General features: G+C 39.8%; 1 protein-coding gene across 4 annotated transcripts in view; it reads right to left on the bottom strand.

Annotated features, from left to right (window-relative positions):
- Positions 1 to 989: 989 nt before the first annotated feature.
- The window catches only part of ASMTL (acetylserotonin O-methyltransferase like), a 34,644-nt gene continuing 12,911 nt past the window's right edge, over positions 990 to 22,722 (bottom strand). The window contains exons 7-13 of one of the 4 annotated variants that reach the window (XM_068141365.1): positions 18,555 to 18,981; positions 15,646 to 15,808; positions 13,888 to 14,072; positions 11,847 to 11,976; positions 10,132 to 10,275; positions 9,455 to 9,577; positions 990 to 3,252 (exon numbers count right to left, since the gene is read on the bottom strand). In XM_068141365.1, the coding sequence (XP_067997466.1) occupies positions 3,038 to 3,252; positions 9,455 to 9,577; positions 10,132 to 10,275; positions 11,847 to 11,976; positions 13,888 to 14,072; positions 15,646 to 15,808; positions 18,555 to 18,981 (1,387 nt within the window). In that variant the 3' untranslated portion in view covers positions 990 to 3,037. The other 3 variants (XM_068141378.1, XM_068141371.1, XM_068141355.1) reach the window with 3 other exon arrangements.

A 22,722-nucleotide genomic window follows, 5' to 3' on the forward strand; every position in this document is an offset into this window, starting at 1 on the left:
GAGATAAGGAGATGCCAAAGAACGTAACTGTGGCTTCCTAGAGGGATAAGGGCAAAGTCTCCGAGCATATTGTGTGAGAAATTGTTATATTTGGCTTTGGCAAGGGGAAGGTGGGTGCCGGTGGGTGCCGGCGTTGCTGGGGTCCGCAGGGTTCGATCCTTAAGCTGATTGGCTGGTTGTAGTCTATGTTATGTAGGATGTGTATTGGGAGAGAAAAGGAGGGACGGTCAGGTGTCGAGATGTCAGAGACTGGCCGGGTCAAGAGTGCAAACCTTTATCCCAGCCCCGAAGACCGCAGTCAACAACAGGCAGATTGAAAGGCGGGTGGGGGTGGGGTGCTTGGGAAACGTAAAGGGGTTTGTGGAGATATTTATGAATATGTATGTTTAACGTCTATGTAAGCTCGTGTTGTTATGGCGCTCCTCTAGCGAATCTGCTATGTGCCCAGCGCTGTTTTGCCTTTATAATAAACTGTTTGTATTTAGAATTTATCAGTGAGCTCGTTTCTCACATCTTCTTTGGGTACTCAAGCTTCATGCTGTGAAAAACTCTTGCAGGTTACCCGAGCAGGTATCCACAGCGGGGCCTCTGCCCCGAAAAAGACAGATAGTAATTTCTGCTAATTTTACTGGGAATTTTTACACCTAATGGCCAAACTTCTGTCTGAAATTACACCTATTCTTTATAGAAGCAAATCTTTGAAACTGTTTTAGCTGGAGGCCATTAGTTCATGCACACTTTATGTTGCTACTTCTACTGTTGATGGATGTTTCCTGCAAAAGTAAATAAATACAAACTTTTTTTGTAAACAGATGATGGTGAGCCACAAAGTTGCAGTAGCTGAGGTGTGTGAAACCACTGCTTAAACATGTGTGTACTTTGCAGGATTTCAAAATCAGGCATCTCAGAGTCCGTGTTGTGAGAACAGAATATACCAGACAGAATTTGTTCCTGCTGGTGTGATACAGTATTTATTATAATGTCACTATTCCTTTTTGTTTTGCACATCTAAATATAAAAAGTAAATGGTGTGCTATTTTATGTGCTAAATTGTAATACAGATATAGGGAGGTTCCTCCCATGCCAATACAGGGTTAGACATACCATGCTCCAGACTGTGGTGCATATTCTTAGGCAGGCACACACAGCTCACTGTGGTTTTTAGCTGTTTAAAAAGGCTTGTAACTGAAAGGGAATACTCTCATAGCACAACACAATGTGTGCAAGGCTGGTGACGGGATTAAAAGTAACTGGTGTCTTTACAAAGGAAGAATTGGTGAGGCGGGTTGGAAGAGGAAGGGAGAGGAACCAGACAGTTCCCCTTATCCATGTGCATAAACAACAAAGAGGCATCTGCAAGATAGCCTTGTTTTACAAATCATGGTAAATCGGAAGGAGTCTGTCAGAATATGACATAACACTGAACACAGCCTAAACCCTTGAACTTTCAGACCAGAGTGCAGGTTTAATAGGCTCCTAAATATTAACTCCTCCACCTAGAGTCATGAAGAACCTAATTTAAATGAACATACAATGTAGGCAGTAGGAAGGTTGCATGTGAAGGGGGACATGTAGTAGGTGTTTTGGGAAAGACTATAAATCCTGACTACCTTAGCCAATAGGGAAAAGGAGAGGGAAATGTGCGGCTGGGATAAAAGGGGAGCTGCGGCTCCCAGCAATTTGAGAGACCCCACCAGGAATTGTCCTGTGGACTCTCCCTTTATTCGAATAAAGCTTTACTACACTTCTCTGTCTCTGTTGTGAACAGGAACTTCTAAGTAGAGAGAATTTTTCCATACACTGGGAATCTTTACCACCCTAATATTTTCTGTTACTTTAAAAGGAACTTCGTATTTTGGGACTTTGATGTGCTGTGGGTTTGAAAAATCTAAGATAAAAGTATTGTTCAGCTAATAGTTGTCCAAGTAGGGCTAAAGAGGAGTAGTACAATGTACTTGAACCAAATGTGATGTTCCCACATTTAAACTGCAGTTATAATCACACATGAAATTTGCTTTTATGCAACTGCCTTTCCCCAGAAATCTCAGTGCGGTCAGTCTTGGCTCTTCTGAGAAGCTACTGCTCCAGTTAGTTTCCAGTCTGGACTACACCATTGAGTAGCACTTTCCAGACTTTATTAGAAAATATTTATTTACAGTAGAAAGTGTTAGCATACAATGGATAGTGATGGAGTACTGCAGTGATACCTGCATTAGTCTCCTGAAATAGGAGCAAAAATATGTGTGCTGGTCTAAAAACCTGGATTATTCTAATTGCTCCAAGTATGAAGAATCTGTGATTTCTCAGCAACATGAATATTCCATCCTGGTTTTCCTGGGCCAGAGTCCCAGGCCAGCCACAGTCTGCAGGCCATTAGCAGTTTGAGTAAGCCAGGACAGCTGACTTGAGCTGGCTCCCATACCATGAGCATCACACTCAGCATAAAGGAGTAAGTTTATTGAGGAGAGAGAAGTCTGAGTCTACTGCTTGGGCTCTTGGTCCTCTTTCCTCTGCTAATCTTGAGGTCTGCCTTTCTAGATATTGTCACCACTGCACTTTTGCTAGGCTGAATACAAGTATATGTATGTTGTATTGGCTGGCTATTTCATGAAATCTATTTTCATTTCAGCCTGTAGATGTTCTCTTGTTTTCCTGATTCCCCTTCTCTGCTGGGGGAGGGGTCAGCTGGTGATAGAGCAACTGCTATATAGTTTAGTCCCAGATAGAGGCTGAGTGTAGACACTCCTGGAGGGCTGCTGGCACCATTTGTGGCTGGAGCCTTGTTTCTGAGTGTAATACAGAAACTGTGTTGTACAGCCATAGTATTACTGCCGTAATATGACGCCAGAATCGTCTGGCATCATTTTACTCAATTTCAAAGATACATGCAATCAATTTCCTCATTTTTAAAAGTAACTTCAGAAAGCTGGCACATCTCATATTTATGATACTGATGGGAAACTAAGAAAGTATTTGCATGATTACAAAACAAGGAACACATGGAAACATCCTGATTTTACTACAAAATCCGCTTTTTCTAGGTCTTAATGCAGAGAATGACATCTAACATATTTCCTGTTGATCTGATTTTGATATTTGTGAATCCATCTTGTTCCAGTAAGCTTTGATATTCAGAGCCAGTTCTCTCTTTTCCCTTTGTCTGCAGGAGCATGTTCAAAGATTGCAGCAGAGCTGTGCTCCTGTTCTTCTTCTCATCACCTCGTACCATTTCAGACAGCAAAATCCCACTGCCTAATTTAAAAGCAAATGCATGCAACAAATACTAATCCATTATCAGTCAAGAGAGTTTCTGCTACAATATATAAAGGTGCAAACCTCAAGATGCAGGTGATTTAATGTATCTTTTATGGATTTGCTCTACTATTACATCACTGTTAAATGCATGATCTGCCTCCTAAAAAAGCCAGAAAATTCTCTGCCATGTTACGGTGGGGTCAAATGAGTCAAGTCACGTCTCCGTTTTCAGAGAAAGAGGGGATGGATACTGCAGACATAGCCTGAGGGTTGTAAGAAACAGTAAGACAGTAGTAGTAGTTACATCTTTGCCATGTGTTGTTGCTTCACATTCCTACTGTAATGGTGCCAAGCAGACAAAAGGCTGGATCACGAGCTTTATCGAAGCAAAGGTTCTATAAAGCAGTGTGGTATGTGATTACTGCAGGAAACTGAGGTCTTTGTGGTGGGACTGACATGGGATGTGAGCAGAACTTAAATTACTGTTCATACACAGCCTCTTCCAGACCCATGAGAGGTAAGGGAAGACAAGAGAGGGATACTGTCAAAAGGAGCATTAGATACTTGAATTTCAGATAGCCCTCTTAAGTATGCTCTATTCAGCAGGAAAATCACTTTTCTTAGGAAAACCAGGAAATTCCCTTTCAGAGATAGATGAGACAAATCATCCTCTGAAAATCCTTGTTTTCATACTGATTGGAGAGCTCAGGGTGACTAGTTAATTTGAATGTCTAATATTTAGATATTCACATTATGTCAATGAAGCCCATTTGTTAAAATTCAGTGGTTTCCATTCCCTCCCCTCCTTCCCATGTGATTCTCCTTTGCCTTCAACAGAGAGCTGGGGTTTGCTGTTCCTGGTTACACAGCAAATGTTGCTAGAAAAGTAATTTAGCACTGTCATTTTTAAGTCACCATTTACACTGCAGCTTTGGGAGAGGGTGACCAAATTTTGTACACTCTTGAAAGATGGACACAGACAGAGTGGTCATTATAATTTGATACTGAAAGTTATTTGAGTCATCCAGGTAACACCAGGATAATCTGGAAAAATATATCCATGAAGCACAACCAATATGGGAAATATATCTTCAAAAATTAGACACAGTACATTAAGTTAGTACAAGGAAGAAGAAAGAAAAACTCTATACAGTTGCTCAAGATTTACTAATATAATTGCAATCTCTTCATGAGAGAGACTCAAACAGAGCTAACTTGCAAACCCGTTCAGGAAGCATACTTCGATGAAGAAATTTTGTCCATGGTCCTAGGGGAGGTAAGAATAAACGGTCTAAACAGTCTGTTCTGAATTACTTTAATCCAGATTATCATTGTTTCACAAGGACATAATTACCAATGAAAAGACAGGAAGGGTAAAAAAGAAAAAAAAAAAAAAGAAAAAAGTGCCAGCCCTTCAAAAAGTTATTAAAAAATCCCACAACAATAAAACAAAAGCCCACATTAAATACCTCTGCTACCCAAGAGTCAGGTGACACATCCAAAACTGAACTGAGAGCTCACACAAAGGGGTTTAGCCATTGAATAGCCCAAACTTTTGTGCCAAGTGGCTGAGGCAATGCATTACCCTTTGCTTCTGCCCTGTATACTTTTCCAGACTCAAGTTCTGTTAATAGCTATAACAAGGCAAAAAAGAGATATGAAAATGACTGAGGTGGGACTGCCAACCAAGTTGTATCTGTACATTTACACAGACTCCTGTGTCTTCCTCAAGGACTCTTTGCTCAGTGTTCAGTGAGTGAGGGATGAAGTTATTTTTCTGTTATTCAGTTATTTGTCTATCAATTTGTTAACCCCCACAATTCTCTACCTCAACAAATTTATTTATCTGCATTTATCACATTTTCCATGCACTGCTGTTAAGGCAGAATGCAGGTAAAAGGCATCATCATGATGAAGGCACTGCTGAATGTTGCTTCCTGAGGAGCAATACAACACACAGGCTTTATTGGAAGAAGTTAGTTTGATTTTAAATCCTTGTTCTTCATGTCTTGGTTAGTGAGCAGGCACAAACTTAACTCAGTTATGTGTATTTCTTAGGAAGGCTTTTCAGGGTAACACCACTAAATCTACCCTTTCTAGCAGCTAGGAAAAGATACCATTCTCCTTCAGACCAGCTGAAAAACCTCAATTTGGGCTTTAATGAGAAAAGTTGAATTTATCATTTCAGAGGTGACTGGCTTATGTCAAATGACTAGACTACATCTTAGGTTGAAATAGACCACAGATCTCTAGTCCAAACTCCTGCTCAAAGCAGGGCAGCTCCACAGTCAGCTCAGCTTGTTTAGGGCTTTGTTCACAGATCTTGAAACTCCCCAAGGACAGAGATTCTACAAACTCACTGGGAAACCTGCTCCAATGCTTAATTACCCTGAGAGTGCAAAGCTGTGGTGCATTACCACAGACACTATGCCCAATGGACTAATGCTTAGTGTGTAGTTTGTGCTTTAATCACAGAGTATACTGAGGTTGTGTGGTAGCCAAGCACATTCTATTCAGGCTTTACAGTCAGATACACAGCACTTTGAGGCACAGTTTTAAAGTCTGAGAGTTACATGTGCCAGCTTTACGACTGCAATTTTCTGAGCAGCCTAGAGCAACTTAAATAACAGTATTATGAACTTTATGGATAACTATGAGATGAGAAACATACAATTGCTGCTCAAAATACAAACCTATTAAGCATAATCTCAAGCTTCATCTCTCAAGATGGAAAACCAGTTTATTCAGTTGTTGAATATTTTGCCTTACCTCTTTAAATGTCTTTACAGATGAAATCAAATATCCATTCATAACCCCTTTTGCTTAGAATTAAAAGCCTCAGTGTTGTAGAAGTCTGACATTTGCCCGATTCTGTGCTGCTGAAATGCTCTGTAGTAAGCGTATTTCTCATGATGAATCGAACCACCATGGCACTTTCACTTTACTCAGTGCTCAAAGAGCAAAGTAACTTCTGATTAACTAGTCAGAGTCTACCAGGAAGATGCAGCTCTTGACCTTACTCACCAACTCTATAGTTTGTGGAGGTTGGTGACTGAGAGTAGATACAGCCACTTTCTCACTAGCTTATTGGGATTATAGAAGTGTGACAAGCAAGAAACTCATAACTGACAGAAAAAAGTTTGAAAGTACAACTTTAATTTCCAGGAAGGTTTCCAGTACAAAGTCCATTTTAAATAGAAAAAAATAAATATCAAAGAAGTATCAGGAAAAAGTAACATTAGGAGAGGTGACATTAGTGACAAATTACTTGAAGAGTTGAGGTAAGAGTATTGGAGATACTTGACCAATTAAAGACTGGAACATGCAGAAACTTCTATTTTTAATTTTTGTAAGAGAATTTTACATATAAATCCTAAAACTCATCTCAACCAATGAGACAGAAAGCATGTATGGCCATCTAACTATATTCAGAAAACCCTGAAACTGATAGGAACCAATAGGTAACAGCTCTCACCTGCAGCCTCTGTGGAGGTCAGAAGCTGCAGAAGTTTCTCTTTGACTGCTGCAGGAACACGTTTGAGCTTTGCCCTATTTTCACTTTTGCCTGTTGAAAAAGTGCTTAAAAAAGGTATCTATGATTTTTTTAGGCAAGCCCCACAGAAAAGTGAAAAAGAGGACGAGCATCCTCAAATCCAGAGAGGTTTTTTTGTTTTTTTTTTTAACTTCTGATAAAAAAGAGCAGAAATGACAAAATAACACTGCAGAGGGAGAATTATCTTTAAGGTCCAAGAAAAGTAAGGTATTTATGTGGGTCATAAAAGCTTGTAGCTTTAACTTGCCATGCTATACAGCTATGTCAAGTGTAAGCTTAATGTGATCTGCAAACTAGACAAAAGAACAGGACATAAAGGTATTTAACACAGAAGTTTCAGCCAGCCCCAGACACTTTTCAAATGTCTAGAACTTAAGTCTCGCAGAAGCTGCAGTACAACTTTTATTCAAGGTCTGTAACATTAGTGCTTCAGATAAAGGGTCAAAATGATCCTAACTGACAATATAGGCTGGCTGTAGGTACATTGCATGCATGTTGTAAAAATTCAGCATCCCAGTTTGCTTTTGGGCACACTATGGTGACAGATCCTTCTTGAAGCCCAAAACAGCATCTACTAAGTTTCCTGTGATCTTAATTTGTACATTTGTGAATCCATATTTCTCCAGTAGCTGTATGTATTCTGAGCCACTTCTCTGCTTGCCTTCAGTCATGCTAAGGGACTGTAGTACAGCTCTAGGAGGGTGCATCTTCTGTTCGTCAAGCACAATTTCTGCCACTAGCAGGGCACTTCCTACATTTCCAAAACAACCAAAAGCGGTTCAGTATCTAGATTCAAGATTTTAGCGTTTTGTTCATAGATGGTTATAGAGGCCCCTCAGACTGGTGTTCTAGTGGTCTTTATTCATCAGTGACACATCTTTACTTTTAGTAATCTCTTCCTGGAAGCAACCATTTAATTATTAAAAGGAACAAGGAGTTTAGACCACAATCTTCACTCCAGTGAAGTTCATGTGGCTTCCTGACTCCTGATCTTAAAGTCAGTCTTGTCTCCATTTGAACCAAACAACTCCTTTAAGCATCTGTTGTACCCCAATCTTTGCAGAAGATTAAGTCACCCACTATTTTTTTTCATAATTTATAGAGAACTGCACTTCATATGTCTTAGACCTAATTTTGAATGTTCTATGAAGGGAATCACAGCTACAGTTAATTCAGTTGGATTAAGGAATCAGCTGATTTTCCACTTTTTGTCTTCTCCTTTGATCTTAAATGCTGTCTAACTATGAGTGAACAGTTTGCCTTGGCAGCCAAAAGGGCCAACAGTATCTAGGGTGCATCACAGCACAGCTAGCCAGTTGAGTGAGGTGACTGTCCCATTCTGCACTGCACCACTGAAGCCCTACCTCAAGTACTGTGTACAGTTTTGGGCACCTTGATGAAGAAGGACATGAAACTATTAGAGTGTGTCTAGAAGACGGTGACCGAGATGGTGCAAGGCCTCAAAAGCAAGCTGAAGAGCAGCTGAGGCCACTTGGTTTCTTCAGCTTGGAGAATGCTGAGGGAAGACCTCATAACCATCTACAACTACCTCAAGAGGGGCAACCAAGGAGGTGCTGATCTCTTCCCTGGTAAACAGTGATAGGACATGTGGAAACAGGACATGGAATAGAACTGCCTCAGGGGAAGTTCATATTGGACATTAGAATAGAATAGAATAAACCAGATGGGAAGAGACCATCATCCAACACCATCTAATCAACTAAACCATGGCATAAAGCACTCCATCAAGTCTCCTCCTAAACACCTCCAGTGATGGCGACTCCACCACCTCCCCAAGCTGCCCATTCCAATAGGCAATCACTCTCTCTATGAAGGATTTCTTCCTAACATCCAGTCTAAACCTCCCGGGCACAGCTTGAGACTGTGTCCTCTTGTTCTGGTGCTGGTTGCCTGGGAGAAGAGACCAACCCCTGCCTGTCTACAACCTCCCTTCAGGTAGTTGTGGAGAACAATAAGGTCTCCCCTGAGCCTCCTCTTCTCCAGACTAAAAGGCAGGAAAAAGTTCTTCACTGAGAAAGTGGTCAGTCACTGGGAAGAGGCTCCCCAAGGAAATGGTCACAGCACCAAGCCTGTATGAGTTCAAGGAGCAAGTGGATAATGCTTCTAATCCTATGGTTTAGTTTTAGGTAGTCCTGTGAGGAGCAGGGAGTTGGACTCGGCAATCCTTAAAGGTCCTTTACAACTCAAGATATTCTATAATTCTATGATTCAAATGTAGAAGAAACCAGAAGACATTTCTCATGAAATCTGTGCATAAAGTAGTGCTGAACTAGAGCTTGCCATGTTCTGAGACAGTAAAGTGAGAGCAAAACAAACTGCTTCTTCATTAACCTGAAGGAGCTCTAGTTAGACTATTCTTTGTATAAGCACATAGTTATTTGATGATACAGGGCTTACAGGGGATAATATAGTTGTATGTGAAACCTGCAACTGTAATAAAGGCTTATTTTATATAGTTTTATTAGCAGCTTTGCATGCCTTGGGTTTTTTTTTTTCATAGTGGATGTTACCATAATGCCAGCATAGACATTCAAGCAAAGGCTACCATGATTGGACAGAAAAATATGCTTTTCTAGTATGTGTATTAATATGCACCTTTAAGTCCACAAGAGAAAATAAACTTACCTGGTTTGCAAACAGCTGATATCTTGCTTAACAGAACATGTATCTTTTTGTCAGGCCAGTCATGAAGAATACAGGAAAGGATATAAAGATCTGCTTCTGGAATATTATCCTTGAAGAAGTCACCTGTTGGAAAGCAGAGCTATTACATTCCTAGAGAAACCACACAGATTACATTAAAGTACTGCAGAGGAGGTAGGAACTTCAGCAGAGGTAATGAAAGAAACAAGAATGAACAGGTATAGGTGTGTACTGATTTGCAGATAAAGAAAGCATACTTAAAGAGAACTGCAGATCACAGGTAAGAATTCTGTAACACTTAAAAATGGAGAGAAAGCATAAAACAAGGAAGAGGACATTCAAGTAATTTGTAGGCAGCAGGTTCCTAGGAAAGAAAAGTCTAAGACAAGAACATGCAGCCTCCACTCCCCGTGGTACTCAAAAATTACTAATTTATACTTCTTTATATATCCACATTCTGCAACCACAGCCAAGTTGTTTTTATCTCCACAAGTCTGAGAAATGCAATGCCCCTGTTTAGCATGGGTGGGTCTACATTGCCTTGTACTAAGACAGACCTGTGGGGTTGGAGCAGGATAGCACACCATTTTCTGCAGCAAGAGCCTGCCTTGTGCTCCAGGATAACAGAAATAAGACAAAAGATCGTATGTGACATTTACCTGATACATATGTCACTGAAGCTGTATGTTGTCTTGAAGGCTGGAAGTTAGAGATGTTTGTAATGACTTCTGGAAGGTCAAATACTGTGACCTTGAGATTTGGGTATATTTGTATTAATTCATTAGCCAGGGCTCCAGTGCAACCTGTTGGAAATGTAAAAAAAAAGTCAAATCAAGTCTTTTCTCCCAGCATTTGCAGACATTTTAAAAGACAAGGTTGTACATAGCATTAAAATAAACACTGAAGCAGAATTAGACAGCTCAATGATTAACACAGGCACAACTCCTTACTATCATGGACTTGTTAATAGGACCTTTGATACAAGTACAACAGGGTTTTTTAGAGCTAGAAGAACAGTAATGAAAGGGCAAGGACTTGAGATTTGTGGATGAAGAGCACTATAACTATCTACCATTTATGACATGCTGATGGAAGTTTGACAAATACTCTCTGGCATGGTGAAGAATAGAGATGGTAAATTCTTGGGAGTCTCTGCACAAATGGCAAAGATTACACCACCAGTATTGTGTTAATTCCTTAGAATAGAATTAGAAAAGAATTAGAATTAAACTTAGACTAGAATTAGAATAAACCAGGTTGGAAAAGAACTTTGAGATCATCAAGTCCAACCTATCACCCAACACCATGCAATCAACTAAACCATGGCAACAAGTGCCTCATCCAGTCTCCTCTTAAACACCTCCAGTGATGGTGACTCCACCACCTCCCTGGGCAGCCCATTCCAATGGCCAATCACTCCGTCTGTGAAGAATTTCTTCCTGACATCCAACCTAAACCTGCCTGGGCACAGCTTGAGACTGTGTCCTCTTGTTCTGGTGCTGGTTACTTGAGAAGAGACCAACCCCCACCTGTCTACAACCTCCCTTCAGGTAGTTGTAGAGAGCAGTAAGGTCTGCCCTGAGCCTCCTCTTCTCCAGGCTAAGCAACCCCAGCTCCCTCAGCCTCTCCTCATAGGGCTTGTGCTCCAAACTCCTCACCAGCTTTGTTTCCCTTCTCTGGACTCATTCCAGCAACTCAACATCTTTCCTAAATTGAGGGGCCCAGACCTGGACACAGGACTCAAGGTGTGGCCTAACCAGTGCTGAGTACAGGGGCACAATGACTTCCCTCCTCCTGCTGGCCACAATATTCCTGATATGCCATGCCACCTCCCCAGGCACTGAGTAAAGTGATCTTTCTTCAGTTAATCTTTCCCTGTGTAGTAACACTAACGTTGTACAGTTACTCGAAGCCCAGGGCAAAAAAGGACACTAACAAGAAGAGCTGTTATTGGTCTTCAGCATTTCATGGTCCCCTCAGGTATTAATAACTGAAACCATACACAAAAGTAACCAATTCTAAACTAATCAAAAACTTCTTACTCTAGCAGTGCAGCATATCAAGTCTGACACTCCAGTACAGAGGGACTTTTGAAAGTCTTGGACATGCTAAAGGACATCAACAGCACATTTGAAAATGAAGTTCCCAGCTCAATATTGTATTAGCTGACTCATAGATCATCTTGTTTTCTGTGTTGAGGTGTGTCAGTATGCAACTGATTGTGGCAAACAGTCACTTATTTCAATCTACTCAGATACCATTTAAGTAACTCCACTTTCAGTTAACTGTGCTCAGTCCTTATATTCTAATGTTACAATACCAGAAAAATAACTTTTCCCTTTAATTTGTATACAAGTTCAATTGCAAGCAATACCTCCTAAATCACAAGCAGATTTAAACTGTGAAAGATCAAATGCTGTAGCCACATCCCTTGCTGTCAGGTGGGCAATGCTGTGCATGGCAGCCATAAAACGCTGCTTCACTTCCTGGCTGTGGTAATAATCCTAAAAAAGGAAAAAAACACACGTTTATTTTCATTATATAACTAAAAGTATGCAGAACCAAGGCAGTAGGTGCACACCATTAACATTAGAATGCTAACAATAGAAGATCAGCTAGAAGTGCCATTGACTAGTTGCTCATCCAAGTCTTTTGCTGTTTCACTGTAGCAATAAGCAAGTTTTGGGATCCTGTCTGAAGTACTGATTGCAGACACATTTTGCAGTATGTCTCAGAAGACATACATTTGACTGGTTTGAACCTGGTTGAGTCCTTGGTTATGTCCCGGGGCTATTAAATCCAGCACTTCTGCCCATTGAAGCTGGGGCAGTCTAGCAGGAAGAAGGAGTAACCTAGAAAGTGTTTGTAAAGAAATGCTGTGCCATTGATATACCTTTAGGAACATAGCTTGCTGTGGAGCAGGTATCTCAAACTGTTTGAAAGGAAAGAGCTGTTTCTTTTGGTCTACGTGTTCTTCCTTCATCTTGATGTACTCCCAAATTGCTTTCATTTAATTCTGACATTTATTCTCCCATATTAGGAAAATAAGTAGGTGACTGAGCCATAGCTTAAACACCTCATGCTGTGTTTTTTTTTGATTAGGTGAAATGCAAGCACTCAGTACCACAATGCCATGCTTTTACCTTTGAAACAAAACTTATGCATGAATGCCTCTACGTATCCCTTTTGTACAGGCTTAATCAGTTACGTCTGACTTTACAGCTACCGTGAAGCAGAACTATCTCTAGTGATATGCAGAGTGCCATAGGCAGCCTATATTGGACATATTATCCTGTATGCATATGGAGCTCAGGCCTGAACTGCTTGTGACACCTGATACAAGCATCATGAAAGGAACCTCAAGTTGGTAATCCAGATAGTTAAGAATGGGTGAGATGCAGTTCACCAACATTCAAACAACTAGCACATAAATGTAAGCATCTACTGCGGGATCTCTCCTAATGTAAAGTATTTAAACTCCCTTTAAAATGCCTGTGAAGGATTCCTAAAGGAGGTTCTAGCACCAGTAATCCATGTACTAACATTAGGCTAACAGGACCTTAAGTCTTCAAAGGCCCTTATTTTCTCCCATCAACTGTAAATGAGGGCTGTAGCTTTAGGAGACTAGCTTCATCAGCACCTAGAAATTAAGTACAAATTAAGGACCTCAGAATGAACTCTTAATTTCAATTTAAACCAGTACTGCTGTCAGAGGTGATGTCTGTCCGGCTCACTCTAACTAGCCCTCTCCTCAAACATGCACAAATATTTATGACCCCAGCATGATTCCCAGGTGGATAACTGACAAGTTAGGCTAGTTACAATTCTATGTGATTCTCCAGTATGAACACATCTATCTGGGCTATCATTGCAAAAGGAATGCTACAGAGATGGAAACAGACAGAAGAAAGGATTACAGTTCTTGTCACAACTACATACTGGCTTGAATCATACACAAAACTACAAACCTTCATAGAAAGGATTGGATCCTTTCTCCACTGCATCAACACAAAGCCACTTTGGTAACAGCTTTGATTATATAGCACAGATTAAACTGGATATGCATGACTACCAAGTGATTGGCATCCAATATGGAAGGAGTACGTGTAGGATAAGGTGTTATCTGGTTTTATAAAAAGGCCACAGGAATGTAAATGGTTCTTCTGAGAGTATGTTAGCTGGATGGGCAACACTTTAGCCAGAGCATTTTCATCAGCACTTGAAGTTCCCAGTACATTGCTTCAGCACTTTAGAGCCTGAAGTTGAAGGTAAGAGAAGTCTGTGACTAGCAAGTTTCATGATGTTTCTCCTATTTCTGAGATTGACTGGCTTTCTCAGCTCAGGCTCCCATTTGCTCCTGGGTCAATTCTGGACTCCTCATGGCTAGTTTTGATACTAGTAAGCATTTACAGTACCTTAAATAAATCATCTTCTTTCTTTCCAAAGGCTCGATGGCTCTGCCTGCTGCCTTCTTTGACAGCAGACTCCAAATTTGTGAAGAGAGGCCAAAGGTGGTCATTAGAGTGGATAATATAGCCATGAACTGAGTATTCCCCATCTGAGGTCAGGAAGGTGTTTGCTGAATCTGTATTACTGTAACCTTATGGAAAGAAACCAATTGTAATGAGATTTGTTTCAGTATTTACCACTGTCATTTAAAATCCAAAGGCACATTTTCCTGCATAGCTGTTAAATAGCTAGCAAATCCTGATTTTAGGATTATATCTTTTTACTGGAGAGATTTCTATGAATAATTCTAAAGGTCTTCTCATTCTTAAAGGAGCAAGCACTTTGTTTATAAAAAAGAACTGAGATGCTGGAAGATATAGATAAGCACTGATTTAAAACATTTTTTTAAAGCACAGTACCTCAGACACCTAATACAGAAGAATATTATTAGAAGTTCCTCATTCTTGACTGCATTTTTGTTTAGATTAGGACTTCTTCCTGTAATTTCACACTTTCTCCAGCATGTTTTGCCTTTAAGGCATTGTCCTTGGTCTTGTCCTCTAACGTACCTGAAAGGCTTCTTTATTTTCTTTCATTGGCATTTGCCTGCTTCAGTCTTACTATGTAAATGATGCATATGGAGACTTCTAACTACATAATGCAGACTAAAAACATTTATCCCACTACTGACTCTCTCACCTATATACAACTTCAAGTACTGTTCCACTCCAGAAGATGCATGCACACACTCTAGAGCTTTCCTGTTTCTCTGCTGAAGATTGACTCTGTGTTACTGCAGCAGGCAATGGAATTTGGTCCTTATGTCTGATAGAATCATAGAATTATTTAGGTTGGGCAGCCTGTTCCAGTGCTTTACAACCTCTTTGATGAAGAATTTTTTCCTCATATTCAATCTAAACCCTCCCCTGGTGCAACTTGGGGCTGTTTCTTGTCCTAACACTTGTTACTTCAAAGAAGAGACTGACACTCACCTCACTACAACCTCCTTTCAGGGAGCTGTGGAGATCGGTAAGGTCTTCCCTTGGTATCTTTTCTCCAGGCTAAATAACCCCAGTTCCCTCAGTTGTTCCTTCTAAGACCTTTCACCAGCTCTGTTTCTCTTCTCTGGATACACTCCAGCACCTTAGTCTCTTTCCTGTTGTGTAAGTCCCCAAACTGAACACAGTATTCAAGGTGTGGCCTCACTAGTGCTGTACATACGGGAACAATCAATTCCCTCCCTGGTCCTGCTGGCCAGGATGCTGTTGGCATTCTTGGCCACCTGGGCACGCTGCCAGCTCATATTCAAGTGTTGATCAACAACCCCTGTTCTTTTTCACTGGGCAGCTTTCCAGCCCCTCTTCCTCAAGACTGTAGTGATGCATGGGGTTGTTATAACCCAAATGCAGATGATACATCTGAGTTACTATGCTGCTCTCTAGCACTGCCCACAAAACTTTTTGTTAGAAATTTGGTTGGTACTACGTCCAGAATGCAAAAGCAATCTAAGGATTCCTCAAAAGAGACCTGAATGCATTCATTAGATAAAGCCTGCCCCCTCAAATGAAACAATTCCAGCTACTAATAATGGAAGGAAAAGAGCATCAATCCCCATTCCCCTTTCCCCCAAGATCAAGTCAGACTCTGTAACATTCAAAGCACCTACTCCAGTTCTGCATGTCTTTTGATATTACACACAGTTGAAGGGAGGAGAAATTAGTCACCTTGTGGTGTTTTCTCCAGTAATCCAAGAGCAGCACATGCATCAAGGAGTCTTTCCGTTCCACACACAGAGGCTTCAACCTCATTTGCAATATCTGCAGCATTCAGTGGTCCTTTATCTTTCAGATGATCAAATATTTTCAGTTTAGAGGCTACAAACAGAGCCTGCATGTAGGGAAAAAAAGTTATAAGAAGAGCATGCTGATTTTAAAAGACTGTTATCAAGAAAGAAGAAACAAAGTAAGTTTACCTTTTGCCCAGACTTACTCTATCAAATTACTGAAAATGCACCATGGTTTAACAAAACCAAAAATTGCTATGATACATTTCCTTCCCTTTCAGAAGGTTTCACTATCCTAGTCAACTAACAGAAATTTGAACAAAGGTGTTTGGGAGAGAAGGAACTCAAAATATTCTGGGATGTAGCCTACAGATTTTAAATTTGATTCAGCCAAAACATAAGGAACTGGAGAGTCCCACTAAGGCACTCTAACAGCTTCAGTTGCTATAATACTGGTCTTTGTTTAATAAAAATTAAAGAGAAAAAAAGGAATAAAACATCAGAGCACAACTGCACCTTAATGAGTGTACACAGGGAATAGGAAAAAAGACACCAGCTAGTGCCTCATGGTGAAGAAAATCTCACAAGCAATGCAGTTGTCTAAGCTGAAAAGCTTAACTGACCTTGTAGAGATAACCAAACCAGAAAGGTAGTGAGATGTGGTAAGTATATACCTCTCAATCTGAAATTAATTTGCAATTCTGCAGTTTCAGGATTCTGAACTAGTTAAAACACCTAAGCCTGAGGAAGTTGGGCAAGACCACAAGAGTGGAAGCATACACAGCAATCACAGAATCCAGTTCTTGGCAATTGCAGGCAACTATAATGTATTTTAAAAAAATCAAAGATGGTCAAGGAAAAAAATGGACATTCTGATTAATAAAAATAAAATGGAGAAAAGTAAGGCCTACTACTATGTGTCTATATATTTCATCATCTTCATTCTCTTTTTCCAGTTTCCTTTGACATTCTACTAAGAATATATAGCTGGGATTTATTACAATCCAGGCTTTCACAATACTGAGATGAATGCAATTGCGCTACAGCCATTCAGATTCAAAGACCTGCTCAGTCTTTGGACTGGTATCACCTGAAAACAGTAAGAGCAGGAATGAGAAAGGTGAGAAGAAAGGGTTAAAAACTGAGCTGTCTGACATTACGTAATTCTCCATTCAAGGAAAGGGGAGGGGAAAAAGAAAAAAAAAAAGTCAAAGAAGAAACCCCAAAGGTCTGAGTATGGATCAGACTACACAAACTCAGAATATACTCAGTTTCACAAAGTACGATCTAGCCCTGGTCTCCTGTTCTGCAACAGAGCTGTTCAGAGTAAAACAGGCACCAACATCTTCACCTGCAGGAAGTCCTTGAAACAACAGTCCAGGATCAAGGTGAAATAGAACTTGGGAGCTTTCATGACATTACATATTTTTGTGCTCCTATCCCTATTCTGCAAGGGGAAAAGTGATCTGTTTTGTCAGATCACAGCAAGCATTCATTGAAACTATTGATTTATTTTATAAGGATACAGGCCTGAGTAAAAAAAATCCCACTAGTTCAACATGAAACTCAGCACTTCTACTATGACTTTATACTAGATTTGTGGGCAAAGAAAGCTTCTGCTTCTCTTTACAGCCCCCACTGTTTCACTGCACAAAATAGATTTCAGCATCACATCACTGTAAACAGTGTAGATAATGTGTCACAAAATGCCGATAGTTCTCCAAATTTGTATATTTTTTAAGCTGAAGAAATACTAAGCATCATCTTATCCATTTGAATACAGGAGAACTCACTTCCTATGGACACATGAGGAAGTTGGCAAATACAGCAATCTGAAGGCTACTTTTATTTCAATTATTTCAATACTGCTTTGCAAGCCTACAAGCAGCACACCCACAGATTGACAATGACCACACTGTGGTTTTCCTTCAGATCTGAGTACAACTTTCTGCCTGTTCAGCAAAACTGTTGTTTACTATCTTGTGTGTTTCCCTTCACTCGCTCTCAAATTTTTATATCTTTAGTTCTAGGTTTGTCATTTCAAAGCCACTTTAACAGCATTTTCACCTCTTCTTAAAACATTAATAACTTGACAGGAGATCAGTGATCTGTTTGAATGATTTGTGTTCATTTCTCCTTCACCTTTTTCACTATTCACTATGCTGCAGCACTTAAGATGTCCAGCTACTTATTTCCCATCATACTTGGCTGCTACACAGAGTGTGACCTTTGTAAGCTGTTATGTGCATGTCTCCATCAGATACTGCATGAAGACTATCAGCTAAACATACCTGAAACATGAAACAAGGTTTAAAACCAGAAATCTCCCTTAATGGGTAACAATAAAATTAAGATCTTCCACAGACTTCTAATACTATGCATTAAAAGTTAGAACAGAAATATAATAGATGCAACTCCTGTCACAGTTTATGTCAGATAACCGTATTAAATGCTTTCTTTACAGAGCATGTAAAGGCAACTTCCTGATTAATTGTGCTCTTGTGATCAGTTTAAAAAAACAAAACAACAAACAACCAAAAACCAAAACCACAACAACAAAACCCAACAAACTAACCTTTCTTTCCTATCAACAAAAGCGACAAAATTTTTTAGCAGATAACTGAAATGTCATAAAACCAGTAAGAACGAATACAGAACCCTCCAATATTTGCACTGCAGGGGAAGTTTCAGCTGTCTTCAATTCTCTGGTACTTCAGCAGTCCTTTTATACTAATTATTAATACATTCTTACCCCAGTTCAAGTATTTTGCATTACCTTCTTGTGTCATTGTACTTCAGTAAAAATCACCTCAGTCAGCAATGTAATGAGTAGTTTTGTTTTTCCCTTACCTTTGAAGCTCTAAATCCATCCATCAGCTCTAGAATTTTAGGTGGAAGTTTTGCTGCACTTTTTGACACTCCTTTTTGATTTTCCAAAGGTATCACAGAACCAGTTTTGGCACTAGAACTGTTCTTGGAGTTGTAAATAGTTCCTAAGGAACACATCCCACTGCTGTCCAACTTACTAGCACCTTTGTGCTCTGTGAAATTTGAAGATTCACTTTCTCCATCACTCAGGTTCTCAAAAGTGTCCACAGAAGGGATAGAGTCATACTTCTTATGCTGTATATTATGTTTAGGGGGTGGACAGTACAATTCTGCTAGTTTTTTGCAGAAGTGATTCAGGGGAAATCCCACCACATTCAAGAAGTCTCCCTGGACATACTCAACTAACATTCCACCAAGGGCCTGGATTCCATATCCACCAGCCTTGTCCCTGGGGGAGAAAAAGCAAAACCAACATATATCTGATCAAGGTCAAGAGTAAAGGTAGCACAGAACATAAATAATCCACCAGTACTGCAGAACCAGGAATCTTTATTCCCTTGAACACTGAAATCAGAGGCAGACTAAATCTACTAGTTACGCCAAACACTTCAATTTATAAATCACACGATAAATATAAGGATCAGCATTTCTGCTACGGGTAAGCAGCCTAAGATCTTTATGTTTCAGACAATCCAAGTCCCATAGTCACCTAAGCAGGAGGTATATCAGCTGACTACAGTCAGATTGTGTTGCCATAACTTTGCTACTGAGTCACCCAGCTGCATAGTGACCTTTGCTCTGTCCCACAAGAGGCTGAAGGGCATTTAGGGATACAGCTGCAAAAGGAGCTCACGATGAAGACACTTCAGAACTCAAACCACCGTAGTATATGTCTGGCAGATCTCAGCCATAGGAATACCCAAAATGAAGATCAGGTACATAGGGCTTTCCTGGGGAGGAGCAACCTATTCAAATACAAAATCCAATACCATCCCATTTGGCACTATGCAATTATTTTATAACCCTCTGAGATATAGTAGAATTGTGGTTCACAACACTGTGCTCTGAGATGTCAGGGCAATAATAGTAATGTACACAGAATACAGAATTAAACAGGTTGGAAAAGACCTTCGAGATCATCAAGTCCAACCTATCACCATCTAATCAACTAATCCATTTGGCACAGGAATGTATATTTACAGGATTACAGGGAATTCAATTTGTCTTGAAGTGTAATTAAGCAAATTCCACTGTGTGGAGTGTAATTGCATACAGGCAGATAAGCTGCAATAGATCAATCTTACTGTTCAGATTTAAGGAAGAAGGCAGTTATAGAAGTATGCCTACTACATGATAACAGAATAATCTGAAAGCCTATGCCAGCAAGCTTTGAAACCAAAGGTCAGTTAGTCTCAGATCTATTAACTTTAGGTAGAATGGAATTACAAATATGACTTATAAAACAAGGTTACTACGCAAAAAATAATGGTAGATTTTTCATCTTCTTATTTTATCAGAACCACATTTTCACATTGTTTAGAACTTATTTATGGATTCCTTTTCCAATAGTCTCCCAAGAGAAATGGAGGAATTGGACCTCAGCAAATGGAATTTTTATATTACTATAAACTAGGGAACAGGGCTTTTTCTTCAAACTTGCATTCTAAGTACCATTGTATAGCTTTGTTATTGTCCAAATTATTCCATCTTTTATAACATACTTAAGACTTACACCATCTAAATCAGGAATATGCTAATGATTAAAAAGTATTTTAATTTTTAAATGAAGTAACAGTCCAATAGGATGAAGTTATTCTAGTATATGTGTGGTAATGGTTGTTACAAGCAGTGTGAGCAATCTGGCAGTGTAGGCCTAGAGCCTGACATGGTGGTAGGCCGTGCCCAGCATGAGTGCGGAAGTGGCTAGCAGTGTAGCAGAACAGTGCTGTGCCTGCACTGTGTAACCAAAGCAGGGCACTGGTAGCCATAAACATAGAGAGTTATCTTGCAATAACAGGACGCACACGTATATCAACAATCCCGCGTGTTAACCAATAATCCACAGTAGTACAGTGTGTGGTCAGTCGTGAGGGGCCAATGAAGCCGTGCCAGCAATGCCCCTCAAGCTTATATAAGTTGTAAAGTTTTTCTTAATACACACTTCTTCTGTGCACTTCTTACTAGCCTGTCAGCTCTACTGTCTGCTTTGCACTATGCTTGCTTTATAACAGAACAATGATGAAGCAATAAAGGAACAATACTAGATCATATTGATCAGCCGTATTGATTCCAATCTCCGTCATCCCCAGATATATGTTGGCAGGGAGGCAAAAACCACTTTGTCTATCAGAAGCAGTGATATCATAGTCCAAAGACATTAACACAGTTGGACAATTTTTTTTTAGTGCTATATTGAACTTTATATTCTGGCATTGAATCTTGAGTAGGATTCTCTGCTTCAGTATTCAGTATTCCTAAGGTTGGAAGAGACCTCAAAGATCATTGAGTCCAACAGACCTCATGACTACATTAAGGAGGACTCTACTGCCCACTGCAGGCTTGAACTCACAATCTTCCCATTAAGGGTCTGATGCGCTACCAACTGAGCCACCTGAGGGGCAACTTTTAGTCCAAAAGTGGGATGCTATATACTTAGTTCCATTGATTTTTCAACAAGTGTCTTCCATGCTAAACCTCAGAATGTATCAGTACTTACATAGCTCTCAAAACTAGCTCTGGCTATTCTGGCTTCTGTAACTGAATACATTTATTAGCACAGCACTTACTTTAATGTCTAATTTATAAGACTAGGTACAGCATCAGCTAATTTGCATTATAATAAAAAAAAAATCACTTGAAAGACTTTTTGACAAACAGTAAGATCACTGCTGCCACCAAACCATTTTTTAATTAACAGCCTGTTGTAAGGGATACCTTTCAGTGGGAATGTGTGCAAAATACACTTATTAAAAACAAACAAATAGCCTCAAAATGAACAAACCCACACAAAATATAGCAGCAATGTCTGCAACATTCAGTGTTTTTTCGAAAAACATGAACAACCAAACCCACACAATCTGATGGGAGAAATGTCAAGAAAGAGCTGTAACTCTTGAGGACTACATCCTTTATTAGCTGCAGACCTTTAACTTTATTCATGCCACAAAATAGTATATACATGTATACAATATCTGAATTGTCCAATGCAGAGCCAATGATCAAATAAATCAATGTTGCACTAGCAAGAATTACTGGTCCAACGAATGAAGGGAGAGGCTTGGCTGGGTTTTAGGTAGATTTTCAAAGGCAAGAACATGTGTATGACAGTTGTATATGTGTCTTGGTCCATACGCTTGCATAAGTACAAGTACAGACAAATATTAGCTACATTAGACAGAGTACATCTGATCTTATGATTGAGATTCACTATTAGAAAGATCACACATCACTGCCAAAATTCACCTTTACTGAAGCACCCATTTAAAATTCATTAGAAACAGTGCACTAAATTCTTTCATCAACTACTAGTTGATTGATTGGATACCCAAACTTAGGTATCTTCACATGTCTACAGATCAGGTAAGTCCTACCTTTAGTTCCTTTAAATATGAACTTAGTGGTTCCACAGAGGAGAGAGACTGGTGTGACAGAGGTAAGGAAAAGCAGAATTTGGTCATCTCTCCCTGGGGAAGGGCAACAGCTAGATGCCCAATCAGCACACACACATCATGAAATCAGTCAGAAATGCATTTCCATTTGCACAGGAACTTGCCCAGAAGCAGAGAAATAGACAGGTACAAGAAAGACTTGCTAGTGAGTTCTGGTGAATGAAGAACAACTACTTTATACAGCAGAGTCAACTGTAACAACATCATAGATTAAAAAACAAGATTCAAATTTAATTCTAGTATAAGCACAACACAGCTCCCTTTACTTCTGTACTCCTGCACCTGGAAGGCTTTTGCTTTCATTCGGTAAGAGCTGATAACAAGCTAATTTGTGCTGGGAGACTGTAATTATTTGCAAAATCTAAAAGATGTATTTGCTATAGCTTTGAAGGAAGTAACTCTTGAGGAAAAATAAACAAGGGGAGAAAGTCAGACATTTATGTTCTACATTTTATTACTTCAGAGTTAAGTCTGAAACTGTAGAGCTCCAGACTCTGTAATCTCCCCCTTTCCCAGAGTGC

Source organism: Melanerpes formicivorus, unplaced genomic scaffold (assembly GCF_026170545.1).
Source record: "Melanerpes formicivorus ecotype bairdi unplaced genomic scaffold, bMelFor1.0.p_v2 SCAF_1, whole genome shotgun sequence".
NCBI classification, from domain to species: domain Eukaryota; kingdom Metazoa; phylum Chordata; class Aves; order Piciformes; family Picidae; genus Melanerpes; species Melanerpes formicivorus.